At 44.4% G+C, this 19,707-nt stretch overlaps 1 protein-coding gene across 5 annotated transcripts in view; it reads right to left on the bottom strand.

Annotated features, from left to right (window-relative positions):
- Positions 1 to 19,707, bottom strand: part of CLNK (cytokine dependent hematopoietic cell linker) — a 258,741-nt gene that overhangs the window by 77,152 nt on the left and 161,882 nt on the right. For 3 of the 5 annotated variants that reach the window (XM_073610055.1, XM_073610063.1, XM_073610072.1), the window contains one exon: positions 7,951 to 14,853. The exons of the other annotated variants lie outside the window; for them this stretch is intronic. In XM_073610055.1, the coding sequence (XP_073466156.1) occupies positions 13,944 to 14,853 (910 nt within the window). In that variant the 3' untranslated portion in view covers positions 7,951 to 13,943. Of the gene's footprint in view, positions 1 to 7,950; positions 14,854 to 19,707 lie in introns of those variants that run through there. 5 annotated transcript variants of the gene reach the window in all.

Here is a 19,707-nt window from a genome sequence, read left to right as displayed (position 1 = left end):
TGTACTGCACATAGATAAAATATGGAACAAAACCAAACAGCACCTGCAATACACCGGCTACACAAATTGGTCACGTATCTGGAACAACCGAAACTACCCAGAACTAAACAAACTACAAAACTTCTCTAGTTGGTCAAGAAGCGGATTAAACGATATTCCACAATTATATTGTGGGGGCATACTCCGAGACTTCCAATCACTTCGCACTGAATTTAACTTACCGAACACCTCATTCTTCCAGTACCTACAACTTAGGCACGCTATAGCGGCACAGGCTACAACCTCAACTTGGGAACTATCCAGAACCATGGTGCTTACACAACTAATTATGTTATCATCCCGTAAGGGACAAATTTCCTCTATATATATAGTTCTCTTCTCTGTCATGTATCTAAAGCAATGACTTTGAACTGTAGAATTGGATGGGGAGAGGGCGTATCTCAGACGAGGAATGGAATACCATATTAGACAATGTACTTAAAGTGTCACTATCCTCCTCTCAAAAACTTACCCAATTGTTCATTATTCACCGAACCTATCGCACACCTGAGAAATTGCACAAATGGCACAGCAGAGATGATCCAATATGTCCCCGCTGCCTTGTTGATAATGGTACACTTATCCATATGCTATGGAAATGCCTGAAACTGCAAAGGTATCGGGCAGCAGTGATAAACACTATCAGTACCATATGGAATCTCAAACTCACAACAGACCCTAAACTTTGTCTACTGGGCTGGTTAGATGAACAATACACACCCCATCGCCATTCTTAGAGTACTATTTTTGGCTAGGAAACTTATTAGATAGAAAATAGCTATCTACGACGGCCCCCACACAAACAGAATGGATTACATCCGTTAATGATTCTCTCAACTTACATACAATCACCGAGTTAGTCTGATAAAATTTGAGACTATATGGGATCCCTGGCTGGACACCCCTGGACTGGCTCCACTACGCCTGGTTCACAATAGAATCCTAGGGGGTAGAACAACACCAGTAATTATACCGCCTTAGAACTTAGTACCAAGAGAAATTTGCTAGGGATGTGAGAAAGGGGGACAACACCGTTTCATCTACATGGTTCATCCGGAAGGGAGTTATTGTGAAATTACCAGGGCCTGCAGAAGTTTAAATGATTATGTTTGTTTTATCCAATGGTTAATGTTTGTAAAAACTGTACACCGCTCCACGCTGGTTAGGGGCTGGCAGTGCCCCGCTCTGCTCGGTGGCCCTGATAGGGCCAGGAGCAGAAGGGTTAGAATGATATGAAGAGGACACACATGATGCGTAATGAGACCAAAGAACTACAACCACAGTTGCCTTATTATACAATTATATCTTTATTTCTGATAAATCGTTACAGTTATTATTGTATAAGCAAAGAATTTAATAGACCGCATGATCAGCTAACATTGATTCTTATGTGTCCTAACAAATATGGAAGCTGTTTTGTGTCCATAAAAGGAAAAAAAAGTTTTGTTTTTTGTTTTTGCTTTTCAATAAAAAATGATCTGATTTAAAAAAAAATATATATTTTTTTGGTTATAATCTTAAGGTCGTTATTAATATTAATACCCACCTCTCCCGGGTCCTTGCCAGCTTTCGGAATTACAGAGATGAAGGCTGAGTTTAACTGCTGATCAAGGGGGTTACCTTTCTGCATGCTATTCAGGGCTGCCACCAGGGGGGTACAGCCGTCACAACTGAAAGGGGCCCAGATGCCCGAGTGGCCCGCCCAGGCCAGAAAAAAGCAGGACGGGTGGAGGAGAGCCGTGCTGTGCAATACAGAAACGATTTCACAGGTTCTGCTGTTCTTGTGTCACTGAGCTCAGACATTGAGCTCTTTACTGCCACCTCTGGCTACTATGTGCATGTGCACCCCTCATGTGATTTGTACTGAGCGTCTCAGCAACATGTTAGCTTTGTGAAAACGGGCTGGGACCAGGTAGGAAGACCTTCTTTACAAGTATGGGCTGTGAGGGAAAGGGAGGGGGGCTGTTTGTGTACGGGGAGGGGCCAGAGCCTTGTTTGTTTACAGGTTTGTGTATGTGAGGGGCTGCCATATATACAGGTTTGTGTATGTGATGGCAGTAGCGGCTGGTGCTCAAAATCTTTGCGGGGCCCCAAAAATGTTTTGAAAAAAAACATCAATTACAGCCACTGTGCCATCAAACACTGTCACTGTGCCATCAAATGCAGCCACTGTGCCCATCAATTGCTGCCACTATGCCATCAAATGCTGCCACTGTGCTCATCAAATGCTACCACTGTGCCCATCAAATGCAGCCACTGTGCCCATCAAACGCGGCCACTATGCCATCAAATGCTGCCACTGTGCTCATCAAATGCTACCACTGAGCCCATCAAATGCAGCCACTGTGCCCATCAAACGCGGCCACTATGCCATCAAATGCTGCCACTGTGCTCATCAAATGCTACCACTGAGCCCATCAAATGCAGCCACTGTGCCCATCAAATGCAGCCACTGTGCCCATCAAACGCTGCCACTGTGCCCATCAAACGCTGCCACTGTGCCCATCAAATGCCGCCAGTGTGCTCTTAAATTCCGTCAGTGTGACCCCTGCCCGCTCGCCGTCTGGCCGGCACTTACACTGTCTTGGTGGGGCAGCGGATGACGGCGGCATGTGGGGTCCTTCATGCGTCTCCTGCCGTCCTCATCTCCCGTCCTCTCCTCCTGATAAGCATCCAATTGCGGCGCCTGTCGTTTCAGCCAATCAGGTGACAGGTAACAGACCCGAGCACCTGATTGGCGGAGAGGTGGTTCAGTGTTAGGAAAGCGAATATTCATTCCCCCACTGTGTGAGGGGCTACCATATATACAGGTTTGTGTATGTGAGGGGCTGGCATATATACAGGTGTGTGTGTGTGTGGGGGCTGACATATATACAGGTGTGTGGGGGGCTGGCATATATACAGGTGTGTGTGGGCGGACATATATACAGGTGTGTGAGGGGCTGACATATATACAGGTGTGTGGGGGGGCTGACATATACACAGGTGTGCGTGTGGGGGTGCTGACATATATACAGGTGTGTGGGGGCTGACATATATACAAGTGTGAGGGGGGCTGACATATATACAGGATTGCAGGGGGGTGAGTGCTTACAGGTGAGGTGGCCAGTGTGCAGATTCGGTAGGATGGCCCGTGGCCAAGCCCTGGGGAGTGTTGTTGGTCAGGCTCGGGGGGGGGGGGCCCAAGCTTAAAGCTGTGTAGGGGGCTCAAAAATTTCTGATGGCTGCCCTGATGCTATTAAACCATCTAACTAAGTGCGGGGCTAGTATGTTAGCAAAGGTTTTATAGTAGGGGACTGAAAATCCATCTGGCCCAGGAGCAGATCCCCTCTTTAAGTTTTTAATAACCTCAAGAACTTCTTCCGAGGAGAATGGGGCTTCTAGCAAATCTCAATGCCTGTCTTTTAAGGTAGGCAGAGGTAGGTTATCTAAAAATTCGGATATGCCAAAGGGGCTGTTCTTTGGGGAGTCAATATATAATTTCTTCTAAAACAAATGGAAAATTTCCATTATTCATGAGGGTTCAGAGTGGAAGTGCATTCTGGGGTTTGGATTTTGGGGAAAACGTGGGAGCATAGGCGGGGGGAGAGTTTAGTGGCTAGCATATGGCCCAACTTATCCCTTTGATGATAGAATTTCGCCCCCGACCAGTGGAGGTTTTTCCACTTTTGTGGTAAGAGCAAGATTTAATGCTAGTCTTGTTGCATCCATATGGGACAGGAGGGAGTTTGAGGGGTGCTTCTTATATTGTTTCTTGAGAGACAGAAATTCCCTTTCCAATCTCTCAATGTCTATTTGTCTCTCCTTCTTAATTTGAGTAGCTATTTGTATGATCTTGCCTCTGATCGTGGCCTTGTGTGCAGCCCAAAGTGTTTCTTCAGATACCCCCTCTACCTTATTTAGTGTAAAGTATTCTTTTAGGGAGTTCTCAAGTTTGGTCACCCTGATCGGGTCGCAGAGGGTTAACTCATTAAGTCTCCAGTAATATCCCCTAGATTGAGTGGGTCCTTTATGTAGGAGAAGTGAAACAATGGAGTGATCGGACCAAGCAACATCTCTGATGATGGATTTGACTGCCCATGGGATTTGAGAAATAGAGAGAAATATATGGTACATTCTGGCATAGGTATTATGGGGATAGGAATAGTGGGTAAAATCATGTTTGGTGGGATTCAATTCCCTCCTACTGTCTGCCAAACCCAATTGGGAGATCTTCTTAGCTATTTTAGAACTCTTGTTGGTGGGCGAGTGAGCTGGGTTTGCTGGGGTCTAGTCTTATCTAGTCCCTGATCAAAAGCCACATTGGAGTCTTCCCCAATGATCACTATACCACCCAATATCGGTTCCAACTGTTTTTAACATGTCTTTGAAAAAATGTGTTTGACTCTTGTTGGGCGCATAGTAGGAGACAAATGAGTATAGGTGGGTATCAATGACCTCTTTAACCAAGATGAACCTTCACTCGGGATGTCTATATTCAAGCTGTGGGGAAAATTTACAGTGCTTGGAGAACAGAATAAGAATTTGGGGTGCAGAAAGGAGGGATTGTACTGCCTAGGAAAGTGTGTTTCCTGTAGTAGGAGTATGTCTGATCTCTCAGAGTGGTATGCATTAAAGGCTTTGCGTCTTTTCTCCTGGGAATTTAATCCTGGGTATTATGGGAAACCACTCTGAGAGGAGAGGGTCCTTTGGAATTAGGTACCATGGAGCAGAAAGGTGTTGCAGCTCAATGTGTCTATGATCACTAATCTTAATGGGTTGATGGAAGTAGAGTTTGGAACGACTGGTGGCTCTCCGCTGGTTGTTCCCAGGAGCGCATGTAGGTGGGGGGAACCCGGGGGGGGGGGGGGGGGGGGGCTGGCTCGAAAAAAGAAGAGGTTAGAAAAGAAAGAAAAACAAGGAAAAGGAAAGATAACAATAAGCCCCATGGGGCAAGGCGAGGGGGGGGGGGGGGGCGATAAGATCCCCCCTTGCCTGCTGAAAACCTCTTGATGCCACCCCCTATGTCAGGGCAAGACATCCCACTCCACGGATTATGAGAACGCCTATCCAAGGAATGGGGGAGGCGCATTGGGCGCTGCCCTGGCCACAGCACATCTATATATAACAAGTAATATAGCATTAGGCAAAATAAAACATTGTAAGTAACATTGGTAAATAACTTGTGGCCCCGATCTTCGATCTTCTCGGGTTCCCAAGAGGGAGGTCAGGATGGTAGAAGAAGCCTGACCTACTAGAAAAAATGGCAGAAAAGCTTAAGAGGTAGGAGCATCTTTGTAAAGTAACCACTAAAAGTCAAAAAAGACCTTTTGGGGTGAGGTCGCATTGCTTGCACCCTCCTGTCTGTCCAATTTTTTTAAAGGACAAGAGGGAAGCATGTGTTAACGGTTATAGTCTAAATTATAGAGAAAAAACTTAAAACATATGCATGTAGAAAAATAAAAAAGGAAAAAGAAGTGGGAAATACTTCCCAATTTTTGAACATTCAGTACTGACAAAGGAACCAGCCGGAATCCTTGTACCGGAAAATGAGACCTAGAATGGGAGTAGGGCTCCCCAAAACTTGAGGAGGTTAAGGCAGTTTGTTGTCCTTAGATCGTTCGGGTTTGGTCTTGCTCCAGACTGGAGTGATGGGACTCGTGGGGGTAGGTCTCTTCGTAGCACCCGTTTGGTCCATTGAAGTTTCTTGCAAGATGAATATGAGTTGTAGAAGAAGACGTTCTCCCTCTGGAAGAGTAGTGAAGGAGTGTTTTTTTTCCTTATATGTGAATTTAAGGGCAAAAGGGAAGGCCCACCAGTATTTTATTTATGAAAGAATTGTGAGGGGGGGGGTTCAGGGATCTTCTTCTTTGGATAGTAGAAGATGAAACGTCAGCAAAGATTTGTATGGGGGTTCCCAGATAGATCAGTGTGGAATGTTGACCCGACTGTCTTATGATTTCCTCCTTCACCACGTAAAAATGTGGTTTGACGGGGGGGCGCATGCGCGAGGCTTAACATGGAGGACGCTTCCTCTTAGAGCTCCGCACTCCCCGCCGCAGACTCGAGACCCTACACCGCTCTCGGACCGTCTAGACGCTCCAGCTATCAAGCGATCCTCTCCCGCAAGTCCCGAGATACAATCGGGATGGTTTTAACGGGACACAGGGGCAAAAACAAGTCCAAACCGATTAAAGAGGCCCTGGCCCGCGCCTCGTCCAAGATGGCGGCGAAGGCTCTCGCCGCACAGCACGCTGCATCTCCAGCCAGATCTGATCGAGCGGACAGCGAGGAGGATGAGGACACACATCCAGCATACAGCGGTTCTCCCACCCCATCACAACCAGGTATGTCACAGCCTGACTTTTTGAAACACATGGAAAAGATGCTTAATAAGGCCCTGAAAGTCACCTCTGACCAAATCACTAACAGACTATCACGTGAGATAAGGGAACTAGGACAGCGCACTGCAGATTTGGAAACAAGGGTAGATGACATAGAGCTTACTCTCCAAGAGCATGCCCAGGAACAGGCAGCCCTCCGCGAAGAAAATGCCACATTACTTTCACGTCTGGAAGACGCAGAAAACCGTTCGCGTAGGTCCAACTTACGCCTCAGGGGTATCCCTGAAGTGGTTGAGGACATACAATCTTTCGCCACAGCTCTCTTCCAAGAACTCTGCCCTTCTATTCCCATCGAACGTCTAGAATTCGATAGAATTCACAGAGCGCTTACTCGTCGCCAGCAAGACGGCCCTCCACGAGATATAATAATTAAATTACACTTTTTCCGCACTAAGGAACAACTCCTCACTGCTGCTCGTAACAAGGACGCTCTCCTGTTCCAAGACCATAATTACCAGCTTTTCTCTGACCTGGCACCCCTTACTATAGCTAAGCGACGAGCCATGAAACCACAACTACAAATTCTGATACAGCATCAAATAAAATACACCTGGCGTTTCCCTTTCTCCCTTCAATTTACATACCAGGGGCAGCAACACTCCTCCACCACTCCAGAATCGCTGCAACGCCTCCTCGAAACGCTTCACCTGTCCTCTCCTCAACACCAATCTGAGACTGCTTTACCACGCACCCCAGCACGCTCATCATACCACCCTTATACCACCACACCGAAGCAGAACCAGCAAGGCCCATCCTCGATTCGCAAAGGAACTCCATCTCGCCAAGCAAACCTGTTTGACCCAAAGTCTCATACATCACGTTGATTGATTTTTGACTAATCTCGGATCATCTTTCACACCACAAGTGAACTTCTGGTCATATTGGTACTAATATATTGACCGGAAACAGATGTGGTTTTACCTTATTAGGTGATCTTATACCTGTGAGAACTCTTGCCAATCTGAGACGCTTTGAATACGTCCCCCTTACTTTTATATACTCTTTATTATTTTTCATATTTTTGCATTTTTTTTTTTTTTTTTTATCAAAACCTTGGGATATATCCTTTTTGATATACCCCACTCAATTTTGTTTCCCCCCCCTCCCCTCTTTTGGTTTGCACATCCCATTCCCTGTAATCTTAGGCACTGGTGTTATTAACCTTTAAATGTTGTATTATACTTTGTTTATTATTTATTTTTTCCTTATCTTTTAGATAGGGTTTAGGAGGTGATAGCTACTGAAACTTAGAGAATTTAAAGAATTTTGATAAGAGGACCTCCTCTACATTTCTGCAAAAGTACTGGTAATCTTCAGTTTAACGGTGCCATCTCTGCCTCTTTTACTTTCCTCCCCTCTTCCCTTTCCCTGCTTCCCTTTCCCCTTTATTTATTTTTTTTTTTTTCCCTTCCCTTCCCGCTTGACCGCCTTCTCTTACCCCCCCCCTTTTTTCTTCTTTTTTTTTTTTTCTCCCCCTCTCCCCCCCCCCCCCCCACCCATTCCCCCCCCTCCCCTCATGTCTCTGCCTTTTTACCAGAATTGCGACATTGAGTTCTCCCACTAAGTGGGTACGTTACCTAAATGTTATATTTGTTCTTTTTATATATACCGGTAATTCTCTAATACGAGCTGTTTGGACTGTTTGAGATTTATGTTGTTTCTATTTTTTCCCCAGTCTGCGGTGGGGAACTGTCACTGCTCCCCCCTACAAGATGCACGTGCTTCCATCCCAGCCGGCTGGTTTGGGAGTACGGACATCTACCTGTTGTACTGAGAAGTCCAACACACCAAGTGTTTTGACACTTAGCTTCTCCTTCTACAAAACTTTCTCTCTGTTTCTTATTTTCTCTCTCTCTTCTTTTCTTCACTTTTCTCTCCATCTCTCCTTTCCTGATTGTTTCTCACTGGGTCGGGGGGATTGCACGATCCATACATATCTTCCCAGTAGTCGTCCTCCCAAATTGCTTAAATGGCCCCTTTGAACATACTTTCCCTTAACGTAAAGGGACTTAACTCTCCTAACAAGAGGGTTAAGGCCTTCCGTACTTTTGCATCCCTGAAGGCTAGTATTATAGCTCTACAAGAAACTCACTTTTCTAATCAAGCAACACCTAAATATTTTAGCTCCAAATACCCCCAAGTGTTTACTGCATCTGCAGCTACTAAGCAACGGGGTGTCCTTGTTGCGTTCCACCACACTCTTCCGTTTATCTTAACTAATGAAATTAAAGACCCTGAAGGCCGTTATATTATTTTAGTTGGGCATGTACAAGATGTGACAACTACTGTTGTCTCTTATTATGCCCCCAATACTAATCCCAACCCCTTTTTCTCTCACCTCCTACAAATTATACGAGCACACTGTAAAGGTACCCTCTTTCTATGTGGCGACTCAAACCAAGTACTACACCCACACCTAGACAAATCTCCCTACGCCCCAGAACAATATTCCTCTTCTCTATCTTTTCGCAAACTGTTCCAACAAGCCTCCCTACTAGATACTTGGAGAGAATGCAATCCAGCTAAGAAAAACTATACCTTCTACTCCTACCCACATAAATCCTTCTCAAGGATTGACCATATTTTTATACCAGTTTCATCCTCCCCAACCCTGCTCCATTCAAACATACATCCAATCACTTGGTCAGACCACTGCGCAGTAGTAACAACAGTCTCCTCCCTGATCCCCCAATCTAAAGACCGTACATGGTGCATTAATGAGGCGCATTTGACCAATCAATCCTATTGTTTTGACATACAACTAGCCCTTAAAGAATACATACAACATAATGCCACACCTGGCATCTCGCCTATCCTGTTATGGGAAGCCCACAAACCCGTGATTAGAGGGACCTGTATATCTACATCCACCCATCTCAAAAGAGATAAAAAACTTAAAACACAACAACTAGAAGCTGAATATCATCGTCTCTTCCTCCAATTCCAATCCACCCCAACTGAACCCCATAGGATCTTACTTGAAAAAACGAAAACTGAGCTAGATTTAATTTTAGCAGAATCAGCAGATAAAACCATTCGAAGATTCAACCATACAATCTACACAAAAGCCAATAAACCTGATTCCTTCCTGGCACTAAGACTACGCCGACCGGAAAGGGCGCATAATCCTATCAGACTCAAACTGGCCAAAGATAACTTCACGAGTAATCCTGTTAAAGTTCTTGCAGAATTCCGTAAGAAGTTAGCTGAATTATATACCCCGACACACACATTCTCGGCAACGCAAGCGGAGTCACTATTTCAAAATATCACCCTACCAAATCTATCAGAGGCCCACAGAGAGTCTATGGAATGCCCCATTACGTCTGAGGAAGTCCTTCTTGCCATAAAATCTCTTAAACCCCATAAAAGACCAGGCCCCGACGGTTTATCTAGCTCTTATTTTAAAAAATTTGCCCCCACTTTAGCCCCCCTTCTTACTAATACTTTTAACTCTCTCCTTAAACAATATTCCTTTGGTCGAGATACGTTGACAGCCATTATTTCCATGATACCCAAGCCTAACACAGACAACGCCTTATGGTCCAATTATAGGCCCATATCCTTACTTAACTTGGATATAAAGATATTAGCCAAGATTATGGCATTACGCCTCAATCCAATTATAGGTAGCCTAATCCACAAAGACCAAGTTGGCTTCATACCAAAACGTCAAGCCAGTGACAATATTCGACGCGTCATTCTGCTCCAACACCTAGCCCGAACACGCCAGATCCCCATGCACCTACTCTCTCTTGATATTCGTAAGGCGTTCGACACAGTCTCATGGCCCTATATTAACTATGTACTCCAGAGATGGGGATTTGGACCAAATTTTTTGCAATGGGTTAACTCCCTATATCATCAACCACAAGCTTATGTCAAATACTCAGGATACCGTTCGGACTGTTTCCAAATTTTACGAGGTACTAGACAAGGATGCCCCCTCTCTCCCCTTATATTCGCACTGGCGATAGAACCCCTTGCAGCCCTCATAAGGGCAAACCCAAATATCAAAGGCCTTGATATAGCTTCTACATCACATAAGTTATGCTTATTTGCAGATGACGCGCTGCTATTTGTCACATCACCTAGAACTACACTCCCCAACCTACTTCATCTCCTTGACAAATTTGCCCGAATATCAGGCCTGGAAGTTAATCAGTCTAAATCAAAAGCTCTCAACGTATCCATACCACAACCTGAATTGGTACACATAAAGGAATTCTTCCCTTTCATTTGGGCCCCAGCTTCTATTCCTTATCTTGGTATTAAACTAACTAGTGACCCAGACCAGCTTTTTAAAACCAACTATCTCCCCATGTTAAAACACCTAACAGCCTTATTGGAAGCGTGGCGCCCAATATGTACCTCTTGGCTAGGCCGGATAGCGGCTGTAAAGATGTCCCTACTTCCAAAACTGCTTTACCTATATAGAGTCCTTCCGATCCCAATCCCCCCATATTACCATCGAATCATTCAAACGCGAGTATCCAAATACATATGGGGCCCAATTAGACCCAGAGTTTCCAAAACGGTACTGCTCCGTAGTAAAACCAAGGGCGGGTTGGGTCTACCTAATTTCATGGGATATTATCACGCTGCCCAGCTGGCCCAGATTACTTTATTTCATGCACAGAATGAGATACCACTTTGGGTCAGTTTGGAAGCTATTGATCTATACCCGCTCAACATATCTAACCTACTATGGTTGCCCCCCACAACTCGTGGCCCAATTAGTAACCCCATAACGGGACATTCTCTTAAGCTGTGGGACAAACTCCGAGGTCCCTTTAAATTACAATCCCCACACTCCCCACTACTCTCTTTTCTAGACCATCCGAATTTCTACCCAGCCCAAGTCAGTCCGAACTCGTTTCAAATCTGGCACAGGGCAGGATTATGTCGCATACGCGATTTTGTCTCAGGATCAGATATAAAGACGTTTGCCTCTCTACAAAACCTAACTGATATTCCCAACACAGAAATCTTTCGATTCCTACAGATATCCCATTTTATTCGAACGACGATTGGTACACATACGTCACTAGACGACTTATCTCTTTTTGAAGGAATTTGCAACTCTGACCCTCACGCCCCTGGTCTAATATCTCTTTTATATGCTCACCTGACCTCTCCCCCAAACAACCTCCCTCCATATACTGCACAGTGGTCTGCGGATCTTGCATTACACCTTGATACAGAGGACTGGTCTGACATTTGGTCCAATACGAAAATATCCTCTCAAAACATAATTGCACAAGAGGCAAATTATAAAGTACTTATGAGATGGTATCTGGTTCCTGCCAGGATTGCCAAATTTCTCCCAAATTACTCAGCCAATTGCTTCCGTGGCTGTAACGAGCAAGGAACCCACGCACATATATGGTGGTCATGCTCTATAGCACAGGAATTTTGGGCTGCGATCTTTCAAATAGCCTCTACCTTATTTCAACATCCAATTGAACCAGATCCAGCTATAGCGTTGCTGAACCTAATCCCCTCTGACTTCACCAGATCTCAGACCCGCCTCCTTCTTCAGCTCACAACAGCAGCTAAACAGACGATAGCTAGGGCCTGGAAAACCCCAAAACTCTCCCTAGCTGAGGCCAAAAATAGGGTCACCCAGGCTATGATCCATAGTAAAATAGAAGCCACGATACTTGATAGGATCCCTCAACATCTGAAAATTTGGAATCCCTGGACTGAACATTTTCTACCCCCAGACTTTGATAAGAACCTCCTTAACCCCTAATGACCCAATATCACAATAGATAGACCTGGTGGTGAGCCGGATTCTCGTGCGCTCCCCCCGACCCCCCTCTTCCCTCTCCCTATCCTTCTCTAATCTTTCTCTATCTTCCCTATCCTTCTTTTCTTTCTGATTTCCCTTTCTTTACTCTCTCCTTCTTCTTGCGCTCTTTTTACAGGTAACTTTATTGAAGATTATATAAAGTCTACCAACTTTGAGCCTTTATATGTTCGCAGACTTACTATCCATATTTAAATGCTATCACCTTACTCTTGACATTAATCTTATTATTTTATGTTTTTTTTAATTTTTCTTGATATAAACCCTGTTTTGTCATCTAGACGTAACAGGAAACCGTTATATTTTGTTCTCACTCAACTCTATGAAAAATTTGTCACTGGACCGTACCGCATAATTTATCCCTGAAAATTGTTATAACACAATCCCCACTGGGGTATTTATGCATAATGACAAATCCAACTATGTGACATATGTATTGCCTGTTAAACCTTATGTCTTACTCTCAATAAAAAAGTTTGAAAGAAAAAAATGTGGTTTGACAATAATGTCTCTAGGGTTGCCGTCCTTCCTAGGTGGACCCAAGGATCTGTGTGCTCAATCTAGTTCCATCCTGTGGGGTGGGATATCAGGGATAAGATGTTTGATAAGATCATGCACAGCTGGGATGACATTTGTGACAGACTCAGGCAAGCCCCTGATCCTGAAGTTGTATCTTCTGGACCTATTATGGAAATCTGCTTTAATGTCCCCTGTGATTTTAGCTGCGGTCTGGGCCAAGCCTTTTTCAAGCAGATCAGAGAGTCTGTAAAATAAGTCCCCAGAATTAGAGGGGGATGAATTGGTAAGAGATTCGGGTCCAGGGTTGTAGCAGCTGTGGAGTGGTGTGACACCCATATGAATCAGCGCAGCCTCCCCCATAGCCCATCCCAGGAGAGATTCAGTGGATGTGGGAGAGGGGGTCACTGGTAAGGGATGTGTAAGTGCATGTGGCTGGGGGGTAAAGGAGAGTGATGCTGGGTTCAGAACTTGCTGGGTCAGGAGCATGCTGGTAGGCCGCAGTTGCCAACTTGGATTCGGCCTGCTCTTCTCCAGCCTAAAATTGCTGTCTCAGGTCTGGCCTAGCAGAGCCCCTGGGTATGGGGGTGATCCTGATGCCTTCCTCTGTGAGGGGCTGCAGAGTGGGACTCTTTAGGGGTCTGTGCTCTGCGGTTGTGAGTGCTTGCAGGTCAGGGCAGAACAGAGCTCCTGGATCACACTGCCATCCCAGAAATCCCGCGTATGTGCCCAGCAATTAGAATTTTAACCATCCTGGTGATGATGTTGCATGGAGTAATAAAAGCTGTTTCTCACTACAGGGACAAGGTAAAAAAGAATAATGCTGAAACATGCTCTAGAGGAGGAGAGGGAGGTCTGGGGGTACGTTTGGGTAATGCCTAAACATACACTTTGGTGGTGCAGGTATTTACAATGTTAATGATATTGCTTTATATGGACAGTAAAAAGTTGTAAGGGCCTTCTCAGAAGAATTATGTGCCTGTAAATAATTGGTGGCCCTACTAAATTTTTTGCTTTGTCACAAAACCTTTTGAATAATAGGATAATAATTAAAAGTATTTAGATTTTTAAAAATCAACTTTTTTTCTCAATTATCCATATTCATCTCTTTTACTTGGTATGCACCATATTTTCCTGTGACACCTTCTTATAGCAGGGGTTATTATGTACCTGAAATTAAGGGTTTTTAAAGCCTATAATGTATTTGATGGATGGGGAGCTGTTGCCTGTCTTTGAGGATATTCTGTGAAAGGTGATTGAGTGGTTGTCAAAGAGTGATAAGAGTCTGATAGAGATGGAATGAATGAAAGGATTGTGTTCATTACACTAACTCTCATTGATAGCTGCTGGCTCTCGGGTACGTGTTTAATGTATGGAGCAAGACTCATCAGGAAAGTAATATGTTCATCCTGAGGGTGTATACTCTCCTGTTTGTTCAGTAGATTTTGTAACAGATTAATGATAGTTTCATAGCACTGTTCCTCCTCTTGCCTGTACAATGACATGGATTCAGATATTGGCTGGGTAGAAATAGCTATGGAAGCCCCTTGTGTACTTATCCCAGAACCTTTTTTGTGTTCCTCTTGTTCTTCCGTTTTCTTGGTTATATGTTTCGATATCTTGCATGTGGTAGTAGAAGGAACATGTTGTTTTGTATATGCCAGAGAATCCTCTTTTTGCCCCACTTGATCTTTAGTTTTCTTGAGCAAATATTTGGATATTTTTTGAGAGGCAGTACTTGTGATGTGCTGTGTTGTGGATGGCATTATATCCCCTGTTTGCTCCACTTGATCTTCAGTTTTCAAGAGTTTATATTGAGATACTTTGTGAGTAGAGTTATCTGTGACATGTTGTCTTGTGGATGTCCCAGCATCCTCTGTTTTCTCCAATTGCTCTTTATTTTTCATGGGTACATTTTCAGATATTTTAGCTTTCCTACTTACATTCTCTGATATTTTGTTTGGAATGGTGATTTTTACATGATGTACTGAGGATGTGTCAAGGTTCTCGCTCAGAACTATTTCTTTCTCCATGCCTCTACTTTCGTTGACATCATTGTTTGAATGTGTTTTGTTTGATGAAGCAGTTAGGTATCCCTCTGTCCTATAAATTGAAAGTAACATTGTATTAATGAGTTTAGTTTAACTTACTGGTTTTCAACACCCCCGCCCATTTCCTTTAGCCAGAGCATCTTCTGTGTTCTCCCTGTTTCCCTCCCTGATAAGTTGTACATTAGTACTTCTTTTTACAGATTTAATAAAAACCAAAGTTTTGGTTAAAGTTGCTATTCAGGGATACATGTCTTAAACATTTAAGCAAGGGCCCAAAAATAGGATTTTTATAACAGCTTACCTGTAAAATCCTTTTCTTGGATTACATCAGCCATAGTAGTTACTATGTGGGTTATATAGGCCACCTTTAGGTGATGGACACTGGCATACCCTAAGACAGGAAGTTCACTCCCTATATAACCCCTTCCATTACTGGGAGTACCTCAGTTTTTGTAGCAAAGCAATATACGTGTATCAAAAGAGGGGAGGGACCTCTGTGTTCCATGATGTACTCCAAGAAAAGGATTTTACAGGTAAGCTGTTAAAATCCTATTTTCTTTATCGTACATAACGGGACACAGAGCCATAGTAGTTACTATGTGGGATGTCCCAGAGCAATGCTATCTGAGGGGAGGGACACACAAAAAAAAGTAGGGTGCAATCAGACCTGAGGACCTATACTGCTGCCTACAACACACTGCGCCCAAAGGCGATATCCTCATGCCTTCTCACATTCACCTGATAGAATCTGGTGAATGTTTGGACTGAATACCGAATTGCGGCCTAGCAGATTTGAGCCATGGAGGATTGGTGATGCACTGCTCATGAAGCACTAACAGCCCTGGTGGAGTGCGCTTTGATTTGAAAAGGTGGATCTTTCCTCTTCAAACCACAAGCTTGAATAATTACTTGCCGACTCCACTTAGCAATAGTAGATTCCGATGCTGCCTGTCCTTTTTTAGGACCTTCAGGCAACACAGACAAAACATCCGTTCTCGGAATCTGAGCAGTTGCCTCCAACTAGATTTTGACTGCTCTCACTACATCCAGAGAATGTAGTGACTTTTCTTCCGTAGAACAGGGTTCTTGAAAAAATGAAGGCAGAACAATATCCTGGTTTAGATGAAAACCTGAAACCACGTTCGGTAGAAGCTAGGATGAGGACGCAATACTACCCTATCCTTGTGAATGATTAAATATGGCTGTTTACAAGAAAGTAATTTACAGAAATGTGTAGCGCTAAAATGGCAAGATACCTTAAAACTAATACGTTTAAAAGGCCTATACCCTAAGTATAGTATACATATAAAAGTACATGCAAAGTCTGACTGAAAATCAAAAGTGTATCAAAAGGACAGTCAATGAGTTGGAATTGAGTGGGTTGCTACCCCAAACGTGAAGTGAGGAGCGCCTTCACCAACACACAGCAGAAAGGTTTCAGAAGGTGATGTTCTGCAATCACTTGAAAGTCTCATCAATACATTGAATAATCCATCTTTAAACCAAACTCATATCATACACCACTGTGTCTTCAAAACATGCAGTGCACTTGGATGTTATAGATGGGGGCTTACCGGAGGGTTTGAACCCAAGACAGCATATACTGTGAGGGTCAAACCAGCTTTTATTGCACCCTGGCAATGGTGAGAAGATCTTTGCAGCCTAAGGGTAATGAGAGGGGCTTTTCTAAAGGTGTATCTTCTCCACACGTATTGCTGGATCTCTCCACGCAGGGTTCATAAAGGGCACAAAAGGGACTACATAGCGTGATACCGTAAACACCGTAATTTATTAAAATTAAAAGAAATACACTTACATGATGAAGTGGATAAAAAGCGCTTGTACATAAAAAAGGTGGCGGCAGTGGAGTCCTCCCGACGCGTTTCGTCTGAGTAGACTTCGTCCTGGGGTACCCTCCACTGCAGCCCAACTCCCTAATATAGGAACTGTAATCCTCCTGATGTGAATCCAGCCCATTCGATTCCAAAAGCAGCACTTCCGGGTTGCCCAAGATGGCGGACCCGCGTGCGTTTCAGACCTCGTTTTGGTGGGTGTATCCATGCGTTCCACCCTCCAAAACGGAAGCCAGATGTTCCCCATGTGTCTAAGATAAAGCACTGTCATCTTATTGTGATAAAACATCAAAATTAGTCTTAGGTTGCAGTGTAGCAGATTATTAGAGCTAATTGGTGGTGTTTTTTATCGTCCTTCGAACACCAGCGAGATCCCGCCGCATCTCGCGATGTGACGCTATAGCGTCACGACGCTGAGGCGGAAGTGTTCACAAGAAGCACTTCGCCTGCGTTCCACTGGTGGTTAACCGGAAGTTCCCGGATCTCAGCTAATCTCGCGATATCGCGCTGTGACACCACAGCGCAAAAACAGAATTAGTTGTATAGGTTAACCGCTTGCGTTCCACTTGTGGTTAACCAAAGGTTCACAGTGGAACGGCGGGTTGAAACCAGCTTCACTAAAATGGCTTATCTGTCAGTTACTAAGTAAAGAACTGGGGGCCAATAATTACTCACATAATAAGCACCATAAGGGGGCGATGTGATAATAGTGTAAGTAACTCGGTGTCACCCAGTCACATTAAAACTGGGAGGAAGCAAAAAATAATTAATAATTTATATAACTGTGAACCCATGTGTTTTAGTTACTTAACAGAATTAAGTGAGCTGGATTCACATAGGTGTGCCCATTTTGTAGCATATACGACATATATGGCCTTATAGAGGGTAACAACCGTATATAAATACATCTAAAATGCAGACATAGAGATAGAAAATATACAGGAACACATACTTGGGAATGGATATTGTATCCCTTACGATTCGTCCAGAAAGGCATTAACATCAACCTCTACGTTGAGCCCCGACGGGGCAAAAGTTTTTAGCTCATATGCCCAGAACATTTCGAGGCGTGATACACCCCTTGTTCTAGCACCCCCTCTCCAGGGTGGTGTGTATTTGTCAATAATGACAAACTGCGATCCCTCCGGATTTCCACCGTGGAATTCCTTGTAGTGCCTAGGGACCGTGTGTTTGGGGTCTCTGCTTTTAATTAAGGCGATGTGTTCCCCCACCCTAATCGAAAATGTTCTGGTAGTACGGCCAATGTACTGTTTAAGGCATGGGCAAGTAATGAGATACACTACAAATTTCGTGCTGCATGTGCAGAATGGTTTTATCGTGTATCTCCTTCCCGTCACTGTAGAGGCAAATTCAGAAACTTTACGTGTTCTAATGTTATTATGCTGACATACCGTACATTTCCTACACGGAAAGAAGCCTGTCCAATTATGAAAGAACAGGGGACGGGTGGGAGGGTTTATAATATTGGGGGCTATCTGTCCTTTTAAGGAGGGTGCACCCCTGAAGATAACATTGAAAAGAGCCGCCAATTCTGATACCCTTCTTGCAGAAGAAATGGCTACCTGAAAAACTAGCTTCCTTGTCAAAAGGACCAAGGGAATATGCCGTATCAGCTCAAAAGGCTGTTTCTGTAATGCTGACAGAACTAAATTCAAGACCCAAGGGTTCAGGGGTGCTCTAACCAGTGGATTAAGGTGCGTTACCCCCTGTATAAAGCTTCGGACCAAAGAATGCGTAGCAAGCGAACATTGAAACAATACCAATAAGGCCGAGACCTGGCCCTTGATAGGACTCAAGGCCAGCTTTATCTCTAACCCCATTTGCAGAAAGGCAAGGATTCTACCTATGACATACTTTCTGGGATGTTAACCCCTGGATTCACACCAGGAAACATATGCCTTCCAGACTCTATAATAAATGACTCTGGAAGCTGGATTCCTTGCATTAATCAAGGTAGATGTCACTGAGCCTGAAAGTCCACGATTCTTCAGAATGTGGGTTTCAATAGCTAAAGCGTAAAATTTAGCGTTTGTAAGGTAGGATGGAACACTGGTCCCTGCGATAGCAGGTCTGGACGTGTTGGTAGGGTCCATGGGGCCCCTACCGCCATCTTTACTATTTCTGCATACCAAGATCTTCTGGGCAGACTGGGGCCACAAGAACCACCAACTTCTTTCCCTGCTTGATCCTGCGGAGAAGTCGTGGTAGCAGCAGAATAGGAGGGAATGCATAAATCAGTGAGAACTGATCCCACGTGGTCATCAACGCATCTGTTCCGTATGCGAGCAGATCCCTTGTTCTTGACACAAAGTTTTCGATCTTGTTGTTGAACCTGGATGCAAACAGATCTACGTCTGGAATCCCCATCTTTGGCATATAGCCAGGAAGATGTCAGGGTGAAGGGACCATTCCCCTGGGAACAACTGCTGGCGACTTAAGTAGTCCGCCTGCCAGTTCTCTACCCCTGGAATGATGATTGCCGATATGCATTGCACATGCTTTTCTGCCCAGGTTAGGATTTGGTTTACCTCTCCCTGGGCTGCACAACTTCTGGTGCCCCCTTGGTGATTGATATAACCCACTGCTGTGGCATTGTCCGATTGAATCCTGACCAGACAACCCCGCAACCAGAATGTCCAGGCCTTTAGGGCTAGGTACACTGCCCGAATCTCTAGAATATTGATGGGTAAGATCATTTTGGTTCTGGACCATTTCCCTTGGACAGTCGTTTCTTCCAGGACTGCTCCCCAACCCGAAAGGCTGTTGTTACCACCTTCCAGGTAACTGGTAAGAAGGATTTCCCTTTCCGCAGATTCTTGGGTATCCACCACTAATTGAGACTCTGACGCACTATTGGCGACAAACACATCAGAAAATCTAGCGCCTGGACTTTCTTGTTCCAGGCAGACAGGATACTGTTTTGCAGCAGTCTCGAATGAAACTGAGCATAGGGAACCGCTTTGAATGAAGCCACCATCTTTCCCAACAACCTCATACAAGGGCGAATAGAAGGACCCCTCTTCGCCCTGACC

This window comes from Aquarana catesbeiana, linkage group LG01, assembly GCF_042186555.1.
Source record: "Aquarana catesbeiana isolate 2022-GZ linkage group LG01, ASM4218655v1, whole genome shotgun sequence".
Classification (NCBI taxonomy): Eukaryota; Metazoa; Chordata; class Amphibia; order Anura; family Ranidae; genus Aquarana; species Aquarana catesbeiana.
The sequence above is the reverse complement of the archived record's forward strand: the minus strand, read 5'-3'. Positions and strand labels throughout refer to the sequence as shown.